The 26867-nt window shown below is 42.0% G+C and overlaps 1 protein-coding gene across 2 annotated transcripts in view; it reads right to left on the bottom strand.

Moving 5' to 3' along the window:
- The window catches only part of ADAMTS17 (ADAM metallopeptidase with thrombospondin type 1 motif 17), a 171448-nt gene that overhangs the window by 76426 nt on the left and 68155 nt on the right, over positions 1 to 26867 (bottom strand). For both annotated transcript variants that reach the window (XM_061446696.1, XM_061446697.1), the window contains exons 9-10: positions 12106 to 12246; positions 10632 to 10782 (exon numbers count right to left, since the gene is read on the bottom strand). In XM_061446696.1, coding sequence (XP_061302680.1) covers positions 10632 to 10782; positions 12106 to 12246 — 292 coding nt within the window. The remainder of the gene's footprint in view (positions 1 to 10631; positions 10783 to 12105; positions 12247 to 26867) is intronic.

Here is a 26867-nt window from a genome sequence, read left to right as displayed (position 1 = left end):
TTCAGGAAACAGTTTCAGAAAAATCTGGTAACTGTGCTTGAGCTCTGTGTTCTGGTGCCATACCACTACAAAGCTCAAGCACTCGTTAGTGCAGTCCCTGCATTTAATACAGCATTCGGATACCCCAGCAAAGATTAAACCATCAGCTTTGGTATTGTATGTTCTCAAGATGCTTTATCATGTTAATAGCCCATTTCAAAAGAGATCATATATCCTCCTCAGCTACAACAGAAACCCAAACAAAAATCCCCATCAAACTACCCTACAGCTAACCAGTTGCAGTGACTGACTTTTTAATAGTTAAATAGCCAGCTTTGTGGGGAAATATCAAAGTGAGAAGTGGCAGGACTTGAAAGGAAGTTGCTTCTATATGAGTTCAGAGCTTACACTGACATAGAAGGAGCCATTAAAAGAGCTGTATTACTGCTAATTGTAAACTCAGCAACCAGCTTTTAGATGGCAGAGCTCTGCCTGCGAAGTCTTCCCTACAACATTCAGAAAGCGCCTGTTAGGATTTTCCAATGATATTTTTCACTGGAAAAATATTGATTTGTTGAAACTGTCTGTGGGGAAAGGTCATCTTTGGATCAGCTCCCAGATTGAAGTATTTCCAACAGCAAAATAAAACCTAAAAAAAGTGAGCTGCTTGTTGAAAAGTGGTATTTCCATAAAAATTTTAATGCCCTTTATTTTTAATTGCACTCCTTGTTCAACAGAACCCTGAAGGGATTTATACAGATAGGAAATAAAATTTAAAAAATGGAAATAAAACCAGGATTTTTATAAAAGTGCAAATTTTAGACTCTCAGAAGCTCCTGGAAGATAGGAAAACTTGCCTGCACTGCTGTGAGACACCAGTCCTGAGAGAGAAAACAGTCTGGAAACTCCCAAGCCAGAAGAGATCTGCTCGGCAGGTGGATGATTACAGGGATTATAATGGCATCTATCTGAGAAAGGGGCCAGACCGTGCCAGGTGTTTTCTCTGCAATCTAAACACACCGCTGGGAGTTTGGAGATAAGGGGAGCTTTATGCTGCTGTTATAGGTGTGAAGATGAGGAACAGAAAGGGATTAAATGTCTTGCCGAGAGTCTGCTGGGAGACAAGTTAAAAGGCTGCTCACAGCTCTGCAGTCCTCTGCCCAGTGTCACAGCCACAGACTCACATTGCCTGCTCCAGCTAAACTGCAGGGCGCAAGCAGAAACAGCTCCTGGGATGCTCCCAGGAGTATCCCACCTTTTGCAGCTTTTCATACCTCTTTCATACTAACTCCATGCCACGTGTGGGCCAGCCTGGACCCGCAGCGTGTGAAGCACTGTGACCACTCACATGCGGCTCTAGGGAAATAATCTATTTTAGGTTCTTTAACTCAGTGCTGCAGCTGGAAATGAAGGGAAGCCAGAATTAATTCAGCCAGCTCCTTGCCCAGAGGCAGTAAGTGTAGAGTCTGCTAGTTTCTGGGTTAGTTATTGCATCACCACTGTTACTAAAATCAGCATGATTCTGCCCAATGACCTCATATGGTCTCAGTGAGTAGAAAGGGCTCACAATACTTCCCTGTCTCAAAGCCTCCGATTATTACCTACAAAGGGGAGCTTCCAAATCTCCAAAGCATAAAAGGAATGCAATGAATAAGGATGCCCTTCCCATCAGGGAATAACTCCATGGAAGCTTGTTTGCTCCCTACAAGTTCACCGTCTCACCTTGGATCCATCCAAAAAAAGAAACACTTATTTCTCCTGAGAATGAATTTGTTCCTGCTGCTTACTGCCCACTGGGAAGAGGAACCTCTTATTTCTAGCAGCAGAATTAAACCACCATGAAACAATTTTGCTGTCAAAATGAGGGAATTATGAAGAAGGACTTGGAAAGAGTAAATATCCTTAAGGAAGAGGAGCAAGAGACCACATAACACACAGGCATGCTTATAAATAGGCTGGCTTTCAATGAAGTATCAGATCTCTTTCATCTTGCCAAGCTTTTGGCTTGGTATGTAGCTAACCAGGAGAGAAGACAGGCTTATAAGCAGAATCCTAATTAACACCTATTAAGTATAATAAGCACACAATTTACACTTGAGTTCCTGTTCAAAACACTATGAATAAATTCTTGAAGCCTCACACCATGCCTCTGAGGAGGAATTCTTTACAAAAGGTGAGAAAAACAATGCCCCCAATTTCTGTATTGTCATTGTCTTTAATTTGGGATGCATAAACAACTGACAGTGCACAACAGGTCACAAGGGAGGTGAGCACTGTTGTTTACACTGCTGTTAGATGGAGCTTCTTGCTGTTGAAAACCAGATGAAAAGTGCTCAAGATTGGAATCCTGTAAAAACTAGAAGGCACTTTTGAAAAGCAGCCATGTGCTGCCCCAGACAAGGTAACTGAAGCTCAGATACAATGCACCAGTGGCTAGCTGCTGCTCTTTCTCTAGAGATGACATTCCAATGAACAAGTAGTAGGTCCAACAGCGTCTGTCTGTCCAAATGACAAACCTGATCCAAAAGTCAAGGGAAGGCTTAAGAAAGAATCATGAGAACTATCCTGGAATAGTCAGGCAACGGTTGATATCCACTAACATTTTAACAAAAGTGGGCAAGAATCCCACAAATGGACTTGATGAACTTAAAGGTCTATTCCAGTCTAAATGATTCTGTGGTTCTAAATGAATAATGTGCAGTTCTATTCATTAATGTCAAACAAGAATGGATCTCTGCTGTTGAACTGAAAGCACCCCAGCCCTATTATAAAAATTAATTCTATAATCTTCTTACATAAATCCAGAAAACATTTCTTAAAAAGCATTTCTTTCTTTTCACTACCTAGTGATCACCTTGTTTCTTCAGAACACACAGAAACACATGTGCACATCCTGCTTTTTAGATGAATAGGACCAACAATCTGCCTGCTTGGAGCCAGCAAACAGATTTAGAGCTGCTACCCCTTTATGTAAGTTTTTTCATCAATGTAACTCCACTATCTCAATGAACGGCCTCTTCATGGCTGCTTGTGTGAGTGGAAAGTCACCAACTTAGACACAAGAAAGATTGGTTTAAGTCTTGAGGAAATGGCCCTTGACAGTTGAAGAGCTCTTCAGGAAACAGTCCCTGGGAGTTAACTGCTTTCCTTGAAGAACAGTACAAAAAATTCAACATAGTCGTTTCCGACATTTGTGCATGTTCTGTATCAGAGAAAACAAAACAACCTGAACCCAGCAAACATGAAGGCTGTCACGCTAGGTTTGGTTCTCTGAGCTAGGTGGTTTCATATGCATTACTCCAATTACCAACACAGGGATCCCATATGAAACATACTCCTTTATATATATATATATGGAGTGATATCAAGAGCTTTATTAATCTACAATTAGAAGAGAAGACTGTTTCTCCTTGGCCTTTCAGGAAGAAAGATGACATGTGTCAGCATCCAAAACAGTAACTTACCATGACATACCACTCATCATAGACAGGTTTGGATGTGTAAGGTCTGACTGAAATGAACTGGTTACAATCTTCAGTCAAGCAGCCTTTCTAGCAGCAGATGAAAGTCAAAGGATTAGAAAACTCCTGAGCTCTCATGCTTTGATAATGTTAGAAAAGCAAAACTGGCCTACTCAGGAGCTGCCCAAAAAGCAGGAAGATGGGCCCTGACCTCTCTAGAGCAGACACAGCAGGGATCTTTTGCCAAGTGTGACATGGTATCTCCTAGTAAAACTGCTCCTAGGGCTCTATGAATGGCTCTGTGGGATAGAGGGTAAGAGACAGAGAAAGGAAAAAGTTCTTTTTTTGAGAGGGGTTTAGCCAACTGCAACCTCTTCACCCTTTCCTGAGAGGAACCAGAATTAATTACTTTTATACTGGAGTTGTGCAATGTAATGTCTGGAAATCGTTCCAGTCTGAGTGAGATACGAGAAACCAGTATTTTGAGAAGTGAAGAATGGTTTGGGATGCCTGACTTGGCAGCCTTTCAAAACTGGTAGAAGCTCAGGGCTTCTGGAAAACCACAGTTTCCCCGAGACTCAGAATCAGATGTTAAAACATGGACATATTCATACCCATTACCTAATTTGACCATTTAGGCCATGATTGAGCCTCCTGAAGATGACAAACTAAATGCCTTCTCCACTGCCTGAAGCATTACTTTGCAAAACACCAGTTCTATTTCAGTTTTTGCATGTACCTGGAATTAAAGTAATAGTCAAAAGAAAGAGATTGGAAAGACTGCACTAATGGAGACCACAAATTAATTTTATGGCAAATCAGCCTATGCTAAACACTGATCCTTTTAGGGCATTCATGAAACTAGCTCCTTTGGGTCAATGATTCAGAGACACACAATTCAAGTAGATAAAGATAAGATTGATCTATTTCCCTACCAACACACAATTCTTTCTCACTGTATGCGCTTTTCAGCTTTGCTGAGCCCAGTTTTCAGCATCTTAAATGAGAGAACACAACTGTACACGTTATGTCAGCTAAAGAAATCATGTGAGTATTTTTACGTGGTCAAACTGGAAGAAGTAGAGGCATGTAGTACAAAGCACTGGAACAGAGACACTCTTTTGAATTGAACATCAGAAATGTTGTACTTTGTCTTCATGCCAATTTCTACCTCAGTATGGTTAAAAGAGCCACAGCTAAACAACTATGTCCCAAGCACACAGCTATATTAGCATCATCTTGCACATGTCATATATTAAGGGCTGCTCTGAGGTTCATACTAGATGTACCCCACCAAGAAAAACTTCTGAGTTTGCAGTATTATGCTGTAATCTAGCTCAGGAGAAGCTATCTCCCCATGATGAAGCAGGGCAAGAGCTTCAGGCAGGCTTCATAATCACTCCCACCTAATACTGCATTTGCAACTTAGAGCCTAAAATTCTATCCTTGCACTTTGCAACATCCATCTCATATTGTCCTTATTGAGAGCAATGTTCACTTAGGAAGTGAATTCCACTGAACTCCTCAGGTCTTTAACACCTGATTGTAAGACAGGGAAAGCATTGATTTTTTTAAACAAGAGGCAGTGCTGTCCATTAAAAAGAACACAACAAAAACCTGGGAAATCACACGAATGAAATCACAGATCGTGTTTCTTGGCCATGGGAAAAGAGAAGAAAAGGACAGTAAAATAAATCTGGATATGTACGCACACTGTTCAGATGTGGTTGTGCAGATTATGGGAGTTTTCTCTTGAAGTGTTTTGCAGATGGGAAGTTCCCAGCAGGCCAATGGGAGAGGTCTGAATGCCCTTCAAGCTTGTTAGACACTATTTTCAGGCTGATACTCAATCGTATTTTGGCTAATTTCGTTAAGTTCAAACTTCAGCTGTAGATGCCACATCACAAGGCTACACTAATTCTTTCTCCCTCCTCTTGTGTCTTAATGAGAAAGGTAAGATTGCCAGGCTCAAGTGCTTGATTCTTAGTAGGCACTCTGTATGATTTTTAAGAGTTTATGATGTTTGTATTCTTAAATGTCCACATTGTATTTTTATAATTGTATTTTGGTTCCCTTCTCTCTTTTTAGTTCTCTTTCAACCACTGCACCAGAATGTGTTTTGACCACCTTCCAAACTGAAACACGTACAAAAATTTCTGAAGCATTCCAATAATTGTAAACTGGGCTGTGCTGCCCAGGCAGGAACTCTGCTTCTTTCTTTCTTTCTCTCTCTTAAACAAAAAGTATTTCCACTGAAAATAAAGAGAAAAAAGTCTTTTTGCAACATACAGAAGCAGTGAAATAGGACACTTCGGTTTCATATGAAACAGGCAACTTGAAAATAGTCTGAATTTTAACAACCTACATTAGGAAAGCTATAAAATATAGGGTGGCAATTAAGTAAATTGTTACCTTTACTTCTGAAAAAGAAAAACTTCTTATTTGATTTTAGAATTGCCAGGCTTCTATCCTGCAAGTCTCAAGAGAGCCAAACCCATCCTCTTCCAGATTTATTATTATTATAGTTACAGAGAACCTAACATGTGTAATGGAAAATTATGGAGACAAAGTCCCTGGTTGTACAGAAAATGACAATGCAGCCTATTATTTTCAGGATAAATCAGCTCTCAATCTAATTACTACGTTCTTGTAAATATTCTATAGATTACTAAATAATAGGGCTTCCTATCATGGTCTGGCTCTTGCAAATGACCCTGTAAAGAAAAAACAGAGGCCCATTGATTCCCAGCATGGAGTCCATGAGTCCACTCCGCCAGTCTCTTTGCAAGATCAACACTACAGAGAGACCCACAATTGCTTAATTATATTCCCCTCCATACATCAAATATGAAAACAGAAGGGATATGCAAAATCCACTTGATTATTGTAACTGTTGCTCTTCCTTTACTTTGTTTTTTGCTTCCTCTCCCTTTCCATTTTAGCCCATAAATCTGATCAGTTTCCTTAGGCTTACAATCAGCTCTGCCCTCGTGTTCTGTGCTGCTGCTCTGGAGCTTTGAGATACCTATACTTGCTAAAAAACAACTTGAGCTTAAGAAAAAACAGCAGAGCCATTTCTAGCTGTGTTGATTTGTCTAAACCCAGTGTCATATCAAAACTCACATTCCCAGTTACATCCAAGTTGAAGTGTCCCTTCTTCAGCAGAAAATCTCTTTGTAGCAATGGTAGTCTCTTTCCACATGCCATTTTAACCTAAGCACAGCTTTGACTCAAAATGATCCTGAAGGATAATGGTTATGTAAAAACCCGCAAAATTGTGTTAATAATAAATAAGCCAAAAGTCATATAAAGCAAAAGCCAAACTCTGGATACAAGAGACAGAAATCACATTTTTTCCATAAATATAATTTTAGTGCAAAAGCCTCCATTCGTAGGCATGCCAGTCTGAAAAATAACCCGAGAGTTGTGATTAAACACACGGCATATTTTCATGTGAGGTTATGGACGATGTGTTTTGACACAGCTCTGGTGGAGAAGCACCATCTCTGCTCTGTGAGAGACTCAGCATAAACTATCTGTGCTGCTCCTCTCACTGACAGCACTGCTCAGTGAAGGGGACAGCAAAGAGTTAAAACCTGCTCTCTGCAGAAGCCTTCATCGCTTGAGTGGGGTTGAGGCTTTTTGCTTCCTCTTGCTTAGGGGTCAGTTGAAGTCACAATACTTGATTCATAGCACAGTGTGGATCTGAAAAACTGAGGTCAGACAGGTTGAATTTCCCATTGTTTGCACAACCTAGGATGGTAGCCCAACTCACATCAGCCAACATCCTGCAAGCAGAATGCCAGATGATCTCTGTGCCTGGGGCACAGTGATAATGTCTAGTGGTCTAGTGGATGGTGTCCCTGCCCATGGCAGGGGGTTGGAACTGGAAGAGCTATAAGTTCCCTTCCAACCTTCAAGTGCGATGATCTCACTTGAGAATTGCCCAACTTCCATTTTCTCATTCAGTTCCTCAGATCAAAACTAATTCTTCCACAGAGCCATGAAAATATTTACTTTTCTGATGATAAGCAAGGACTCACCCATCTACTACTCACGTTAAAGTCAACCCAAAACCAGACACCTCAATATGTCTCAAACCACTAAAAACCAGTAGAGCACACACCAAAATGCACCTGCATTCCCTTAAAGGGCTGGCAGGAAATCTTGCCATTTATTGTTCATATGGTATCATAATTGAAATGGTGCTTTTCAAATACATAGAATTCGATTTCTCCCTGCACAACAAGTGTCCAGCCTAAAAGCCTGATTCCACAGCTCCTTAAAGAGGTGACATACACCAATAAATGTTACCTAACACTGATGTTCCATTACCAGATCCTAAATTATATATCCCGGAGGTCATAGACTACAATAATGGGTTATGATTAAGGTGATTATATCATATATTCATTCTGGTAATTTGGGGTTTTTGTCAGTCTTACTATATTAAAATGAAGATGCAGTGTCCAAGCAAAAGAAAAAGGAACATCAAAAGGCATCATAGATGTAAAGCTGAGCCTACCTCATCTGTTTCCATTTTTGTTCTGCACATTTGGAACAGAACAGCTGCAGGATAAGCTGGTTTGGCAAATTTCTGATTCTGAGAGCTACTATTTGGTACTAGGCATCTGAGCTATCCTTAAAAACAAACATGGAAGAAGAATTTGGGAGATGAAAACTGAAATATCCAGATAAGGCTGAATACTTATGGATTAACTATCTAGTTGGCCCAGTGTCTGAGGTGCAAACACTGCCAAGCATATAGGCACCTGACTCTCTGTGAAAACAAAGGAGACTGCTCCTTTAAAGATCTGGGCTTTGATGCCTTTAAGGGAAAGAACTTACTGCAAAGAAAGTTTCTGCAGTTCCTCAAAACTGTCGAAATTTTGGATTCATTTAATCTCTGAAATTTACCCTAGAACCAACTTTGTTGGCATTTTTCAATACAGGTCCTTTAGTTTGCCTGGTACAGTGAAGCAGCTCAGCTATCGCCAATGCAATGTTATAATGTAACTCTTTTATTACATCAGAAAATAGGCAGTAGACACATGTAATCATAAAAAGATTGAACATGCTCATTTCCTGAAGTTTATTCCCTTTTTGTAACAAATATTTACTGTCAAATGTTTATTACTTTTACATTTGGATTTTTTTAATACTTTATTGAATTAAAAATACCACATTACCATTGGCTAAAAGAGGAGACAGCTCTATTTGCCAATAATTTCTACAGCTAATGCCAGTGACTAGTGCCAATTTTTTTCTGGTTCATATTTTTGTAGACAGCTTTGAGACTTACGATACAATCATTCTGCAGATGGGGCATGAGAAACACAAAGGTGAAAAGAACACAAACCTCAAAGGCTTAAAAACTAAAGCTGATCATTTCCTCTAAAGAATTTCCTTCCATTGCCTTCAAAGGACAAGTCAGAGGAGCATAACAGGATGCAAATATTTACTCAAATGAAGATCCAAAGCTTCCCAAAGTTAAAACTTACAAATATCTGTAACAGAAAAGTACTTCTAAATAAGGCATTGCAAACTGGGTTTAATTTGCTGAAGTTCTACCAGGAGCTTCATTAGAAAGCACTAAAGTCCTCACATAATATGCTTTTCTCTGGAAGACACTAAAGGAGGGATTGAGGAAAAGATGTCAAATAAGAAAAGACTGGTGAAGAATCTTGGGAGACACAAACACCTGCTGTCTGTATCTCAGAGAACAGTGCTTGTTGGCTTGTTAATCTGGCAAGCAACTTGTCCCTGAAGCAATTCCAGACTGGACATGCAGTTTCTGCATGAGAAATGCTGACCACCTACCAGTAGGCTGACATTCTCATTAGGCACTGGGCTATGCAGAAACAGAATGTTTTTTATCACACCAACGGAAATAGCAAATACCTCTTCCAACAGCAGGCAAGCTGGGTGACACCCACACAAGTGGAAGAACTTGGATCATCCTGGGTAGACCTGGGATTTTCTTTACAGACCTATATAATACTTTGCTTCCAGTACAGTAGTCCTGGTGGTCTGCATTTTCTTGATGGAGCTGGAAAATACGACCTACCCAGATTCTTTTCTTATTGTTTTATATTAGCTAGTTTCCAAATCCAAAGTAAATAAAACAGCAAATGTGAAACTAAGAGCATGTTCCCAGGACTTGCATGTGTTCAAAAGTTTTAGTAATTTGGCACTTAGAAACCTCAGTTATCACTGATTACTATTTTCTTTGTTACCACGGATTTAAGATCCCAAGATTGTTCAGAATGGGAATAAGGGACAACTAAAAATACAAATAGCTAATTAATGACAGCAAGAAACCCAGCTGCTTGATGCCTGTCCATAGAGGACAGAATGCTGCCAGCTGACAGGACAACAGTGCTTCGTGACTTTCTTCTGGGTATTTCCAAGGCCACACTGGAAGCATTGCTCCAGTGGGATGCAGACATACTCTGTCAGAATGAAGACATCTAATTATGTGCAAGCCCTTAGGAAAAGTTGAGCTGTCTAAATTCCAGAGGAAAGTCAGACAGCCTCAACTCACATACGACCTACTTTAGAGACACCAAAGATCAGTGTTTCCATTTTGCCTACCAAAGAGGAGATACAAGCCATGTTGCACCCAAATCCTGACTAAACATCATGTTGCTTAGAAAACACATAGGCAGCGGCCTAATTCTGCACAGATCTCTAAATGGCCTCATCAAACAAGTGGTCATTAATATTTCACAGCACAGAGTTAAGAGTCAGCTCCTAAGAACATGGTAGCAGTCTGAAGGTGAGGTCTACTGAAAGATCTAGACAGTCTGAGGTGACTCTGTGGAAGCAGGCAAGCACTCTTGTGAGAAGAGACCTTCACCTCAGCTGACCTTCCAACAGAACAATCTCTGCTGAGTACTGCAGCAAAACAGTGTCAGAAGGGAACAAAGAACAAACACAGTTATTTTGGGTCTGCTCCTGGAAATAAACAAGACCAGTGCAGGGAAAGGAAGAGCACTGCATATAAGAATGTGCTGTTGATATGAAGGTCAATGGGAGTTTAACCACTGATTACGTACCAGCAGTGCTGAACATGGTAAAAATCCCATGCGATGCTTCTGAGGGAAGTACACACTGCTTTTCTTCCTCAGAGCTTGACAGCTTTATTTCCACTTCCCACCTTGTGTCCAGGTACACCCCATGAGCTCTTACCTCCATATTCTTACAGAACGTAGCATTGGTCCCAAACAGTATCTGGCACTGTTCATCAGCACTGTAGTGCATTCCTGGCAGCTTGTGAGGGAGCCGCACTGCGTACCGGCTGCGGGGGTCTGTCACCAGCAGGCAGGTGCTCACCTTGGACCTGTGGAGTGTAAGAATTGAATATGCCTTTAAGGGAAACTTAAACTCAGAGCTGGAATGTTAGATCACTGCTAGAGAGAAACTGATATCCTCTCTTCAAGAGGGAATCTGACAACCTTATGTAAAACAGTGGTGATTTTTCCCAGTGTGTATCTGGAAGCCTTCTGTATCATTAAAAATTATGGACAGAAAGGTCCTTGGGAACTCATCCCTGGCCCCAGGCCTCAAGCAGAACTGACTATTTTCACATCTTTTTGAACTAACTGTTTGTCTAAGCTGTTCCTAAAAATCTGACGGAGACTCAATTCCGCCTTCAGGGTACCTAGTCCAAAGCATCACGAGACTTACAATGACAGCTAGAAAGTCTTCTATCATGTCTCAGCTGAATCCTTCTAGCTGAATTTTAAGCCCTTATTTTCTTATCCATCACTGATATAAAGGAGAGATTTTTCCCTTTGCCTTCACAACAATCTTTTATAAATTGGAATATCACTTTGTCATCTCCCCTTTTATCAGGGACCAGAGCAATTTGAAATGCAATTTCTTTTTCAACTTCATGCTTTTAATCTAATATTAGATATCTAATTTTCTTTCATTATTTTCCTTTCTCCCCCACCTCTAATCCCCAGAGTGGGGAATTTTTCCATGCTAAACCTGTTCCTAGCAACAAAAGCATTGGCCACTGTGATAGACACTGTTTGTCAGAAAGCTGCACTGTAGGTTTAAGACCGCAATTACAGAGTTCAGACAATTCCAGTGCTTGCTATAGTACATGAGAGTTAACAAGCAACAGGGTAGAAATCCTTCCTGCACTATTGAATCAGATGAACTGAAATATGGATGCAGGGGGAAAGAAGTTTATAGTCAACTGTTTAAGACCAACAATCACCAAGGAGTGAGAAAACACATCAGAATTACCTCCAGGCAAAGTAAAGTTCCCATAAAATAAAAGCTATTTAATAATAGGAATGACAGTAAAAGCCACAGCTCAAAGCTGGCAGCATCCTTCAGCAGAGATTTTTCCAGGCCACCTACATACAGATTTCTGTCACTGTAAAGATGAAGGGCATTTTTTGTAAAATTAAGGTGATTTGGGTTGGTTTTAATATTTTTATCAGTACATTGACAATTGCACATGACTATTGTGCCTCTCTGCCAACCTTAGATTCAAAGGGGCTACGGTAATGGAGACAGATTCAAACTTGCACTCCCTCATGTCACAAACACACACTTTTTTTAAAGGAAAATTGTTTAGACTTTCACTTTCAAATAATACATTGGAATCTTTTCTCAGAGGAATTTGGGTAATCAGCACATTCCTTACTTTAGGAAGTTTTCGAGGTCATCGCGGCTGCATGAAGACCAGGAAAGATCACTTGGGTTCCTGCCCTTCACCCATTCTCCAGACATAATGTGGGACCTCCCTGCGCAGGGCTGATGATCATCATCATGGCTCATTCCCATGCTGTTTGATTAAAACAAAACAAGACAAAAAAAACCCTATCAAGTTATGATGTGGGTTTCTCATTTCCAACCGGATTTAATAATGACACTCTTCATTAACAAGTCAAAATCAGGCTGCACATACAACACAGAATCATTCACCTACTGCTCTGGGAACCCATTGCATGAATAAACCATGGGTTCCTTTACATTATCCATTTTCTTAATTTCACAAAATTTTTAGTATTTGTGCGTTTGAAACTTTTAAATGTGCTTCTTATGGACTTTCCTACCAGGAAATGTAACTACCTGTGGGCTCATGAGAAAGGAACCTGAAGAAGTGATGTGGCATAGCCAAGGAATATCTGCTAGAACAGCAGTTAGTACTTACTGAACATTCTGGATTGCTTTCCCAAACCTAAGGGATATGGTCTCTATAATCGGACTGAGAGAATGGTCAGTGAATTAGCATTAGAAAGTATTACAGAAATTCATATTTGTTGTTGTGTCAGGGTGGATTTGCAAAAACTACTGTCAGGAAAAGCACTTCTCTAAATGTGTAGTATTGTAGTCTCTCTCTCTCATCTAACTTTGAAGTTAAATGAGAACTTCTTTGAGCAGTGGGTTGGATCAGATGACCTCCAATGGCCCTTCAAACCGAAATTAGTCTATGAATCTATAATAGCAATGCTCAGATAGGAGCCTTAGGCAGAATTAAGCCTGCATTTCTGCCAGCACTGCCCAAACAAGCACCAAGATTGCCGCATGCCAGTCTCAGCAAAACAAACCATCTAAACAAACAGCAGAGTGTGTAGTATAGACATACAAGGAGGAATTCAAACACATTCAGTGAGGATTTCAAAAAGTATTCAGACATAGAAAAGTATTACTTTAACCTCCATCCAACTCCCGCTCAGGACCCTTCCATCATTAGTGGAGCCTCTACCCTTTGACTTCTACAGTAAATCACCGCCCAGAATAAATCTCTGTTGCCACTGATGGTAGTTGAGACTCTTCTGCTGGAGGTAAGCCTTTGTGGACAACGTTCATGGTGGCAAAGAAAGGATAAATGCTGTGATCAAGTTCACCTGCTACACCAGTTATGTGTCAGAAGTATTGACTGGCGGTCCTACACTCAGCCATACCGTGCTGCCCAGCAGCAAAAGTGAGTTAAAGGGTTTCCATCCTACTTGGAAATGATCATTAAAGCCATTTTTTACGATCATACAGAGGAACATCATTTTGAAAGGTTGACATTCTTCCTTTGATTCCAACAAGGAATGGGAAATGGCTTTCAGACGAAAGATGCCAGGGTCCCTTTCTAGCAAAATAACAGCCACCAATCTGGGGCTGAAAACACATTAATAAGAGTTCAGTAGATTTCCAGCTGGCTGGACTGAGCAAGCCAGGAGCAGTCCCTTTAAATCTGATGTTGGACTCTTTAATCCATGCTATTTCTCTACAAATCAGAAGGTCCTGTTTGCTTTCAGACTATGCTCTTGGCTTTGCTTCTCTCCAGTTGCAGGACTCAACTGTTCAAAGCCTAAACACCACATACATTTCTAGTTGCAATGAACCAAAACCAGCTTCAGCAGTTTGATAATTATGGCTTAGATTAAACCACCATCTAAGCTATTTTTAGCTTAAAGTGAAGATTACATGGTGGAGTCTATTATTTTAGGTTTATCTCCAGGGACACTATTATTTCTAGCAAAATTACATTTAACATAATTTTCAGACTCAGAAGTTCATAGTTACTCCTGGTTTTAAACCGTTGTAGGTTTCGAACACAGCAGAAACATTAACATCAAGCACATTTTGTTTGATGCACGCAGTAATAATTTAACAGTCTATTAGTAACTCTAACTTCAAAACAGTACAGAGAGAAATTCCTGCTCCACTGAAGTGAATGGGAGTTTTGCCATTGACTTCAATGGAGCCTGGATTTCACTCCAAATATTTTACCCATGTTGTTCCTACACACAGAGACAACACTTCACATGCTAGGAAGAAAGTTCCAGCAGTATTCCTCCAATGCAAATAAGCCCCTGTATTCCTAAAAGTCAGGAAAGGAAGATCTGAGCACCACGAAGCAAGGTATGGAAGCTTGCTGGAAATCTTGCAGAGGAAAGTTTGCCCAAAAATGCCAGTTGAGAAGGTTTGTGGGCATGCAGCAATCGTGTTAACTCCCCTAATGGAAAAGGGGCAGGCTTCCAAGGTTTCTTTTAGCTTGCCTGCCTTGCGGCTGCCAAAGCACTGAGACTCAAAATTGGGTCCTTCGGTTTTCTACTCGTCAGGGCTTATGTGGGATGGGATTTGGTAGCCCTTCCGTTGTGGCAGCTTCCTGAACTGCCTCCTGGTCGGCACCTCAGCTGTCCCACTTGAAAAGGATGAAAATTAACCATTTTCCTGACTTCCCAAGTGTTTTAGCCTCCCTGATTTTATCTCTTCCACAAAAGAGTAACGTTTGGTGTAGAGCTGTTAATTAAGGAATGCCTCGGCTTTCTGATTAACTTCATTCATACCTTGTTAAATTTGTTGAAAGGGGGATTTTTTTGTTGGCAAACAATGCAGGCAATAGTTACATTCCTGCCCTTAACTTCATTTCCAACCTGACCTCATGAAAGATGACTGCCTAGGACAAATGCTGAAGCTAACACTGATTACTCAGCTCTGATTTTGCAGGGGTGTTTGAGGCTGACAGAATGTATTCTTTATAAAGACTGGGTCAGATTTCATATCTCAGAGTTATTTACAGGCTTCTCTGGTTCAATTCTTACAGGTGTGGCAATCAACACCTTTCTGAGTCATTCCTGATTCTTAGCAGAAATTCAAAAGTCATAAGCATAAAGGAATTGAGCCTGAGCTATTGATATAAAGCAAAGGAGCTCTGCTAAGTCCAAAGAACCATGCCAGTTTATATTAACTTGGGATCTGGCCTCAAGGTACACAGGCAACCTCTACTGGCCTCTCTGTGATGAGTTCCTGGTAGAATGAAACCAGCAACACCTTTGGAGCCTGTTTTAATTGGCAGTGCAGAACTTCTCCCAGCATCTACTTTACCTCACAATGACTCACTTGAGGAAAGGATTAAATGACCTGCAGGACTAAGGCATACCCCTAGCATGCTAACACATTCTTTTCTGAAGTTCAAGGGTCTCCAGCTACATCAAAGGGATCAGTTTTTTGAAAACACATAGTAAATGTAATGCCATGCTGATTCTTTTCACTAATGAATAGTCCCCTTCCTTTTAACAGAAACTAATCGGACAGAACATTATGTGCTTGTAATAAACAGCAGTGCAAGGACTGATTCAGTACTCTGCATTTTCTTTGTGATCATCTAATTTTACCTGCTATTCAGAAGCTCACATGGAATTAGAAGCAGATAATCAGTCTCTTGAAATATTCTGCCTTGGGAAGTTCTATTCTTACATGTGAGGTCTTGACAAAAAAGCTGATGAGAATGGCTCTTAGATCAGAAGTAGGAAAGTCAAAATGACATTACATCTCCCTGCAAAACCACTGCCCTCCGTGTCTTTTGAGTCATAACTGTCCCTTTTCGCAGACACAACAAACACACGCTGCATGTTATCCTTCACACTGCAAAGCCAGCAGAGCCAGTACAGATGGGCACAGTCACTAGCTCCCCGGGGTAAATTTCAGCCTTCAGTTCATCACATACTCTTTCTGAAGACAATGAGATTCCACAAAGGCAAGCAAGAACAGTGTAGACTGTCAGTACTTCAACTCCTTTCACTCCATGTTTATTCAGAGTAAGAACAATGGGACCCAAGTTTCACACTCCAGCTTCTTTCCTAGTATAAATAATGCATTGGTTATCAGTCAAAGACTAAGGCATCACCGAAGGAGTCCTATAGTATGTTTATTGATTAATTGTTGCTCATCATATGTGAGTCCAGAAACAAGCCGACTGACCAGTTTGAGTTCTGACCGTTAACACAACCACAGCAAGGCAAATTTTATCAGGAGTCAGAGGGAGGCAGCAACAACAAATCTCTTTGATGCTGCTTTCTGTAAAATGATGCTTTCAAGTAGCATTGCTATGAATCAAAACTAGCATGCAGGCTCTCGAAGCTCTGGCCTCTCTGAAGTCTGTGCTTTTTTTCCAGGACACTAGTCTCTGTCAGAGGCCATGCAGCAATCAGAACTGGGTCAGGATGCCAGAATTACACTCTGGGCCTGAGCTGTCCAATTTCTTGTATAACCCTTCTAGCTTAATGCAATTAACAGCCATTTGCTCTCCCACAGCAATGCTAAATAAATGCACTTGCTTTGTTCGCTTCAGTCATTAGTGGAGCTTCTCCTCTAGACAGTTAATGTAACCAAGCTGCTCTGTTTACCCTTGGTGCATTTTCCAATGTTTCCTGTTATTCTTTCAAAGCCTGAGCCAAAGCTCACCAAAGCCTGTGGAAAGCCTCCTACCTCCGTGGATGCACTGCATGCTGCACCTCCGAGTTCTTAAGGTCATGTATACAAATATTCATCAGAACCACGATGACTCTCAATAGGTTTCCTATTAAAAGCCCCAAATCCCAGTTAAAGGATAACACCAAAGAGCTGGGGGAAACTGGTTTAGGAGATGCTTTGAATGTTTTCAACAGCTGCAGCTCCGTGGCTGTAACAAACCACTAGAGAAATCCCCAAGATTATTATCATTTACCCCAAGTATTGTGAAGTTGGGGCAAGAGCAAGTTTGATAGAAAATACTTTCAGCAGAAGAGCTTTTCTTCAGATAAAGGCAGAAAGATGGTAACGAGAGAGAATTATAAGGCAAGCTTGAAAAACACACACAAAAGTGGAAATACCATGAACTTCTACAGTCTCTCTGCTTCAAATAAGCACTTTAGCTGGCTGTTAATGGGACCTTCTCTATAGTCTGCCTGTGAAAGCCAGACTTCAAAAAGGAGGAGCTTTTTGGGGCCACTTGCCCTGCAGACCAACATAGGCTCAAAGAATTGAGCAAAGGGCCTGCTACAGCAGTGTCCTAAATACAAAGGGGAACAGAAGGCAGTGGTATCTCTTGCTCAAAGTGAAAAGTTCAGTGGGGCCACTGAGGTTTTCACATTCTTGGCTGCTCTTTGCTGGAAAGCACACTTTCTGTACCTGTGTTTTCCTGCAGATGTTCTCTAAAAGGCTCTGTTTCTGCAAGGCAGCAGTGAACTGCACGTCACAGCTGGGTAGGTCACTACTGACCTTCCCGAAAGAGCATATGACAGAAGTCATTTCAGGTGACCCAGCTTGCCATGGTTCACCCAGAGGATGCCTGCAAAGCCAGGACTAAGAGCATAGAACCACAGAATGGTTAGGGTTGGAAAGGAACTTAAGATCATCTAGCTTTAAGCCCCCTAGCGTGGACAAGATTTCTCTCTAAACCCCACCAAAATAATGCAAAATAATGCAAAATAATGCAAAGAGAGGGCAGACTGGACAACATCTTCACATATTGTGAGAGGGAAGGGAGAAGGGGAGCTGTAATTTATCTGCTTTGGCATTTCAGTGTGGGCAGGATGACAGTGCCCCATGGAAAGGCTGCTATTTAGACATGCTGTGGGCACAAATGCTATCTGTTCCTCTATATGAAGGATACAACTGAAGGACAAAATTCCTCTCCCTTCCCACTTCCTATCAGGTATCAATGAATGGTTGAGAAGGGAGCCCTGACTATAGAGTCCACCCAATCTCACCCACAAAGGAGGATGCTGGTATGGAAGGAGGTTATAGAGGGTGCATGGCTAACAGCTGAGGACATTAAACACAGCCATTAAATTCAAATCAATATAGGTCACTGCGCAGAGAATGTACGTCAACAGTTCTCAGCAGCTACTACTTGGGCTGGATTTGAACCAGCACGTTAGAAGTGGGAGAGAGTATAGCACATAATCCAGGCTGTGAGGCGGCCAGTCCCAAAGTGAGTTCAATGTCAGGAATTTTTATTAACGTTTGAAATTGAAGCTGCATCACTGGAAAGGTGCCTACTTCTGAACTGGTTCAACATGTTTAACATTTCAATAGAAAATGCTGATATCTTGGAAGTTATGAGGTTTCCAACCAGTTGGGAATAAAGGCACAACAGAGGCAGAAGTGAAATGGGGTTGCTGGAATTATATAGGAGCTGCAGTGCAAAGTGAGGATGGTAAGTTTAAGAGTGACCTCGGAAGGTGATGCAAAGCAAGCAAAGAAAGGCACAGACAGCCAAAGGGGTCAGGAGGGAGGACAAGTGTGGCTTGGATGGAGGGCAAACTAACAAATGCTGGGGAAATGCTGAGCTGAGGACGAGGCAACAAAACAGCTTGTATAACCTTCTTACAAAACCAACTGTCACTAAGCCTGCTGGCTTAATGGAAAGCAGGCTTTTTCACCTTGTGCTTCTCAAACACGTAAACACAGTCACTTAAGTACAACTTTACTATTACAGAAGCTGTCAGAAGGTTCTTTGGGAAGCTGTGATTAAGAGGGGGAAATGACCAGTGGTCATCGCGTACATCATGTTATCTAGAAGAGGGGCATTCAGGATGGCTGCTGAGCTATTGGTTTTGGGTTTTTAATCGGGAGAGACAATATTTAAAGGGAGCCATGACTACTGGACTCTTGTTTTCACAACCAAGTTTATGTCACTCTCCAGTAATGAAGTAACCAGATATTTTATATGGTTATCTACTCATCAAACAGACAAGAAGTCAACAACAGCGAGTGAGAACACACGAACGCATATGTTGAATAACAGTGTGGAAAGCTGTGGTTTATTCAGCTGCATGACAGATCCAGCCTTTTATGATATGGTCTTCATTTAAAAAGAATTAGTTCTTTTGCCATGGGATCTGGAAGGCAGCAAGTACGAGCTTGTGCTGCAGGGGACAGAGAGAAACACGTGAGAAGCTGACATGGCAGGAATAGGCAGTGGGTCTTTTACTCGCTCTAATATTTCATCTAAAAGCTTTTCTGCCCATGTGGTCCTAGGGAACTGTGACTGAGCTGGCCAAAACCCACTGACATCAAGAACAGTCATAGAACCACAGAATGGTTTGGGTTGCAAGGGACTTTAAAGATCATCTAGTACCAAGCCCCCTGTCATGGGCAGTATGGTTTGATTGAAGTTAGTCCAAGGCCAACCCAACAGGTGCAGAAGCTCAGCACACTTAGGATAATTTCACTGTCCTTTGTGTTGATCAGAGTCGTGGTGACTCCCATTCCAGCCTTCCAGCCTTTCTTTTTTGGGCCCTATGGGCCTTAACAGCACACAGTGTGCAGAGATGCATCACAAACCACTCATTGTAAACCATGTGTAAGCAGCTATATACTGGGAATTGTTTCTCTCAGGCTATCAATGAAGAAACACTGGCTACTTGCGATCACAGCTGAGCTGTGACCCTAAAGCAAGAATAAAGTCATTTAAGGACCAAAGGTAACATCCCTATGAAAATGTATGCGTTGAGCTGTTTCCTTGACCTCCAACGTTTAATCCTCTTCTTGGACATGAAAAACGCTCTCTCCCTCTCTTGCTTTAGTTTGGCTTCAGAAAACATGAAAGTGTTGCAGGAGGAGGACAGTGACTAGGAATGAAACAGTGATGGACAGAGAAAGACTGCTCATCTTTCTGGTGAGCAGAGGCTGCTGTTCTCCATCTGTAGCTCCTTGTATGCAAAAAAGCACCCTGGTGCATCGCAGAAGTAACATGCTGAAGGGTAACAAGCTGTTTGCTTTCAGCACTGCCTGAAGTGGGTGAGAATGAGACCTCAGAAAATGTGACATGCATTTCCTCAGAAGATGAGAAAGGAATATAAATTGCAGGGTGGAAAAAAAGACAAACCCCTGGGATAGATGGGTGGGATTTCCCACCCACCAGGGAAGAGAGACAAAAGCTCAGTAAGAAGGGCTGACAGGTCTGTCACTCACTGTTAGCAACCTAAAGGGATGCTCTTGCATGCAATCCACAGTGCACTTTGCTAAAGCTCTTGCAAATCCAGTGAAGTCTCCAGTCAAGCACATTAATGACAGCAGATCAAACCTGAATGAAGAGGTGCAACACAAGACACCCTTAAAGGAAACACAGGAGAAAGGAGACACTGGAGCATATTTGCCAACTACGTGCAACCCAAGTAACCACAAATGTCCCCCACTCTACCCCAGCAGGAAGCCACCCACTGCTGAGTGCTGTGGGAAGCAGGGCAGCCTGGGAATGCACTGTAGGAGTCAGGAATGCTGGCTGCCTTCCCCACATGGGGAGATGAATTCTCCATTCCTGGAGGTGGGAACGAGGAGATGGCCAACATCAAAAGACAAATAGGTGTGAAGTAAGTGTAATATATATAAATTCTACCAGCATCACGCCTTCTGAAGTCCCCAGACAAGCCAGTGGATACATGTTTTATGGTTCCCAGAGCACCAAAAGCCCTTTTCACAGAAAGAAATTTTTTTCAGCTTCTTTCTTGGTCTATGTTGCCTAGCACTGTGGGCTTGCAGGTTCAGTGCAAGAAGAAATCCACACTGTGTTACCCTCTTACACTGATTCACCAAGGTGGCAGGTGACTGTAGAGGACAGTAACAAACCTGTCTAGGAAAAAGCCTGCACAGGAAATGCATGATTCAAATCTATTAGTTGCAATTATAATCTCGCAATGGATCAGCCTGAGAAGTTCAGCTGAAGGCATTTGCTCTAACATGGCATTTTCAGTCACTTCCATCACTCAGGAGTGCTCCCCATCCTGATGGAAATGTTGTTTCCGGTAATGCTCCTCCCATATACCAGATCCCCAAACTCTTGGGATTTTTCATAATGGTGCAGCTGGGAAAATAATTCATAATCCCAGAACCATCTGGCCTTGGCTGTTCATAAATGGTTTTAAAAGCTCAGCATGTTATCTCACTTAGTCTCACTCATTTGATCAGCAGGGAGAGACTTGATATCAACAAGGCATATTGCAAATTATGGCTTGGTATCAAAGCAATTTTGAAATGATATGTTCAGACCAGTACTGAATGGGAATGTTTTGGGTAGTGGGTGTGCCTGGTTGCCTACAGACCTCAAGGCTAATGAAGCCAAGTTCGCTTTCAAACTGGCCAAGAATGCCACATAAAGGAAGTAAAAAGCAACTTGAAAAGAGATATTCTTCCTTTGGGTAACTTTGGTTGGATCATGTTCATGTGAAGACAAATTACAAAGAAACAAAAAAGTCGATTATCTTACTCTTTAGAGGGTCTTCATCTGATAAGAGGTGCAGCACATGTTGTTTAACTAAGGACAGCTTCCTGGAGACCACATAGGAGTTTTCCTCATGATTCTGTTCATTGTATCAGAGGTGCTGCTGCAATGATGCATTTGGCAAACCTGGTATAAAGCTATTTCAGCAAACACCATCCAAATTTCAGGAACAGCTGCAGATATGCATTGTAGCACTTAAGGTATAAGAAGACAACACAAATACATTTTGCTAAACAAGTAAGTTGTTATTTTTCCTCGAATGGAGAGAAGCCTCAGGATGTCTGGATCAGTATTGAAAAGGTGTCAGATGAACTGATGGGGAAAGAGCAGAAGGGAGCTGTGCTTTTCCTTTGAAGGAAAGATACTTTTCCTAAGTATAAAGACTCCCTAAACTAAAAAGCAAACCCATTTCTAGGGAGCACCACTTTATGCTGTCTAGTTTTAAAATCAATATTTTCAATGCCAGATCAGAAACCTGCCCCTTCATTAGCTGCCTCTGGAGTGATGCTGGTGAACAGCAGGAAGGGAGCCCAGCGGGCAGCAGGTGGAACACATAGGAAGGCACCTACCAGAGGGTGGACATAAGAAATTCTTGAAAGGTCAAACTGTCCCATTTGTGGATAAGATCTGATGGACAAAGTGAGTGTCTCAGTGGCTTTGGAGCAGAGAAAGAAGGTATAGTAAAAAACTCTTATTTTTAAGGCTCAACCCCAAAGCTCATTAGAGCCCAACAGGAAGGAAACTTTTCAAGCAAGTGAGAACAAACCATTATGATCAGATTTCTTTCACTTTGATTTGTTTTACCTAAAGAACAAAAGCAGAAAACTGAGAAAACCATGGATTATTCTTCTCTTTTTTGGAAACTGGGGTTCAAACACAGACACAGATGACAAAACTCCCTGCTGGGTTGGATCCAGCAATGGAAAGAGGCCCAGCATCTGATGCAGGGATCAGTGAAAACAAAGAAGGCTGTTTCTTTTGTTTGCCTAGTAAACTCTTTTTGCTGAATTTTACACCCCAACACAACTCTTGGCTAAGAGGCAGCTAACCTTGTCCCACTGCAGTGCGGCCTTCCATGGACATAACGGTAAAGAGAAACACATTTTCAGAGGTAACAGCATTTCCATTGGCATTGCTGCTGCTGCTGGGTTATTACCAAAGGCTTTTCCAAGTGGCAGTCTGGGATTTATCACTTTCCTCAGCTCTGCAGTCATTTTCACCTGGAACCTGTTGAACTCAGCAGGCCAGGCACACAGCATGGGTTACAGGCTATTGGAACCCAACTGCTAGCAGAAAAGTAAATATTGCAGTGAGATTGCTGCTCTCGTATAAAAACAAATGATTATTTGGTAAATGACACTTGCAAACCTAATATTTCCTGTGTTGGTGTGTACTGCAGAGGTTGCACAATGGGGACTTGTACTGTCCCTATGTTTTGGGTCATTGGTTGCACAAGGCTGTTGCCAGCAAAGCCAGTGAAGTATGAAACCAGAACGCCTGTAGCAGGAAGCACATGCAAGATCTGCCAAATCATTACAGCCCAGCTATTTAACATGGCCTTGGCTTACTCAGCAGAATAAGCCTTCAGAAAGAAAGACACAGCTGGCAAAGCCACAAAGCTATTGATGAAATGAAAATTGTGCTGTCTGGGAGTTCCTAAACGACTGTCGCTTGCCTGTTTGGTGCAGTTTTATTTTGTTAAGTAAAGCTGTACAAGATGCTCAAAAACAAAGACTTTAGAAGGATTGCAAGAGAATGTTGCCTCACTAGGGATTACACAGACATCCTTCACAAAGCCAGAGTCAAACCATAGAAACCCTTGCCCAGAACCACACTAATGTTTGTCATAAGAGTCCAGAAGGCAGCAGGAGGTGGACATTCCCATGCCCAGTTCCAATGTGGTTATATCCCAATACAGTAAATAAGCTATCAAACGTGGAAGACACAAGGGTGGGAAAAGATACACATGATAGAAGGAATGTTCCCCACCACCATGACAGGATTAGGAGGTTCAGCACCTGTAAATATCTTGCAGTTTTACATCAAACTAAAAAAACCCAACCCAAACCAGGCCTATCATCCAGAGTCTGGCACATGACACTACTCAAACCATTCAGTTTCTCCTTCCTGATCTTCTTTTTCTCCGAGTGATTTTCTTTATGCAATTTTTCACTATGTGTCATTGCAAAATGAACTTGCCCAGATAAGGTTAAAACAACAGGAATATTCTACTTCTGGATTCAAATTAACTTACCCAGGTATCATGGACTGGGTTATGTTGGGAAAACACACCTTCTGCTTAGTGGTGCTCCATCTTCCTCAGGTCAGACCATCCATGATCACAAGAGGTTACACCAATTTTTTTAGGCAACGTATGTTTAGCTCTGTATCTGTCTCTGATCTCTGTTTCCTTTTGAGTAATTTAGGACACAGCTTTCAGAAAGCTATTATCAAGCTAATAAAATCAAGCTACTTAGGTACATAATAATTCTTTTGGTCTAAAACAGACCCTTCAGTGTGTTAGCAAGGGTGGAAGAAGCATGTGCTGAAATCTTAGGTTATACCTAGTCCTCTCTCAAAACCAGAACATGTTGTTTAATAATTGCTTTGACTAGATCATCCCATTCTGATGCACAAGCATGTATGATGAAACAGGCAGTGTTGCATTATGTCTTTTTGGAGTTGTACAGAAAAGGGCTGTGAAAATGTGCTTGCAATTATCTGCGGAAGAAGAATGAAACCTGGGAGGAGGGGAGCAAGAGAAGGGAGCCTGGGAACAGAGAGAGACATTCCACCACAGATTTACAACACAAATGGCAGAAAATAAAATTAGCAGCTCCAGGGTGGGGTACAGAGTGTTGCCAGCAGCTTTGGCCAGCCCCAGGGTATGTCTTCATGGCAGCCAGTCCCTCCCAGTAATCCTGAGACTGCAATATACTGGCACAGCGACGTACTCCTGCGAGATTTAACATGGACAGTGCTGGCAGGAGTAGAACATAGCTGGGGTAGTAACCTGAATCAAACTACCCAGCTACTCAGGGAGTCTTGGTGCAGCAACACAGTGCTAGCACCTGAGCTTGCTAGGGTAAAGCTTGCATGGGATTGCCTCTGGCTCCAGTCACCCTTGGATCCAACTGACCTTGATTTTCAGCGCCCTACAAATGCAGACATGTGAGTTCCAGCACATTGTCTTTTACAGCATGGTCAAAACACCCACACAGGGTTTTACAAAGGCACAGAGGGACCACAAGGCAGAATCAATATCCAAACTGCCAGCAGTGTGATTGGAAAGGCTTATCCAGTCATAAGGAAGATCCTGTCAGCCACAGGCTGCATCCCCGAGCCACCACATCAATGGCTACTACCCTACAGGCCCACAAGATGGGCACCTCTTTGCAAGGTTTCTCTCTAGTAAACTTTAATGCACTGGAGTGAATAAGATGCCTGTGGGCATGTGTTAAACTGGAGTCTTTAACTACATGCTGAAATACTACCCTGTGCATGGAAGTTTAGCCTCATTTGCAGGACAGAGAGACTGGAGTTAAACTTGAAGTTGTCCAGATAACCCTGAAACTGAGACTTCAGTGCTTCTACATGTTTGATTCTGCAGCTTTAGTAATGTTGGTTTTAATGCCTTTTGGGAGGTAAGAAGTGATCTGGGGACAGACTGTTTCCTGCCAATTAATTGCTGTACTTTTTGCAAGAGCAATGAAGAAAAACATTCCACAGAAATTCAGGTCAGGCAGAACCTGCCTGATAAATGTGGGGCTCACTCGTGCCTCTGCTCCACCTCAAACAGCAAGTTGCAAGGTCTGCCTTCTTTTCTGTGACTGATCCTGCTGTCAGCGCCATCACACTCGGGGATCCCACTGGTTGCTTTGCCCATGCTTCTGAAAACAGCTCCTTACAAATGCTATGGTGAAAGCCTTGTGTTTGCCATCAGTACAATGCAGATGGTGAAAAGAGCAACACGGAACAGAAAGGAAGCTCAGATGGGATCCCTTTTGGAAAAATAGGGTTAATGTTTAAAGTCAGTCAGGACAGAAACTACACTCAGCTGCATACAGCAGCAGAGCTGTGTGTTCAAGGCTGAACTGTGGTGAGCTGCTCTAAAAGAGGTATGGAGAGTTGTTGGGGTTTTTCTTTGAAAACAGTTTCTCAGTTCCCACATCCTGCACCTCAGTGTTATAATCCCAGAGACTGTAATGAGAGAGTTTGTAGCAAAGGTCCGTGTCCATTTACTCTGGTGGTCCTCAGCTTCCACATGAAACTTTGAGTTTTTAAAATGCATTATTTGAGCAGATCCCTGTAAGCTGCAGGGTGAGGAAAAAGGCGACTTTGGTTCAGTTCTTAGGAATTAACCTTGTGTGCCCGCACTACCCTGGCCTGGCTGTGCCAGTGTATGTTGTCACAGGACTCATCCTGCACCTTTTGGATCTGCTTAAGACAGCCTTCAATATTTTTACATTCTGCCTCACAACTGTTTGCATGACAATCTCGCTGCTGGGTGCTGCACTAGATAGGTTCAGGGAGGTAAGTTTATTCAGAAGTCTATTAGCATAAGTATCAGGCCACAAAGGGAACATCCAGAAAGTGCTTTTCTCTTACCTGCAACACACCACAAGGGCCATACTTAATTATGCATCAATTATTTATGTACTCTAAAGTAATTTTAGCCAAGCTACATCTATCAAGATTTAACATCTAAAGCAAATGATTACACTGGACAGAAACCTGCTGGTTCTAAACCCTTCTCTTGTCTGATTCCAACTCCAGAGCTATTTGGTTTGTGCACTATAGGCTTTTAACCTTTGGACTCGTTTTTGTCCTCATCTGTTTCAGCTTCAAGTTTGAGGCCATGCGGTTTCATGACTGTTGGCAGCAGACTGCATCTTGCTTATTGTCAGTTGAATTTGATTCACTTTCTTCAGGGCATCTGACACGGGGTGGCTTCCAGCCATACCACCTCCAGCTATTCTCTCACCATCCAGGCAGCGCCAGGTTCCGCTAGCTCATGAATGGGAATCTTCCCCTCCTCACCCAAGCCTGTCCCCCCATCCCACAACAGGAAAGCTGAGGCTGTTGAAAGAAACAGGAATGGCAACAAAGCTAGCATTGTTGTCCTGAAAAACCACTCACTGGCTGCAGCCCACCCGCTTCATTTAGGGGGTAACGGATATAAGGCTGAATCCCAGGTTTTGTTTAAAACACTTATGTGCCTTTTTCTTTGGAGAATGACTTGAAAATGGTAACAATGTCACTGCTGTAGGCAAAAAGAGAAGCCAGGGAGGGGGAAATGGCACTGTTTTTCTCAAAGTCACAGTTGTTCAGGGTGGTCTTTAGGGTATAAATCTCAGTCCAACTTTACACTGGTGCAGTTCATAGACGAAGAGGGATGCACCATTCAAGACCCCACTGCC

The sequence above is a fragment of the Pezoporus flaviventris genome, unplaced genomic scaffold, assembly GCF_033815535.1.
Source record: "Pezoporus flaviventris isolate CSIRO_AGI_PZ_B2104156 unplaced genomic scaffold, CSIRO_AGI_Pfla_v1 ptg000006l, whole genome shotgun sequence".
In the NCBI taxonomy this organism is placed as follows: Eukaryota; Metazoa; Chordata; class Aves; order Psittaciformes; family Psittacidae; genus Pezoporus; species Pezoporus flaviventris.
Note: the sequence above shows the minus strand (reverse complement) of the source record. Positions and strands in the feature narration are given on the sequence as shown.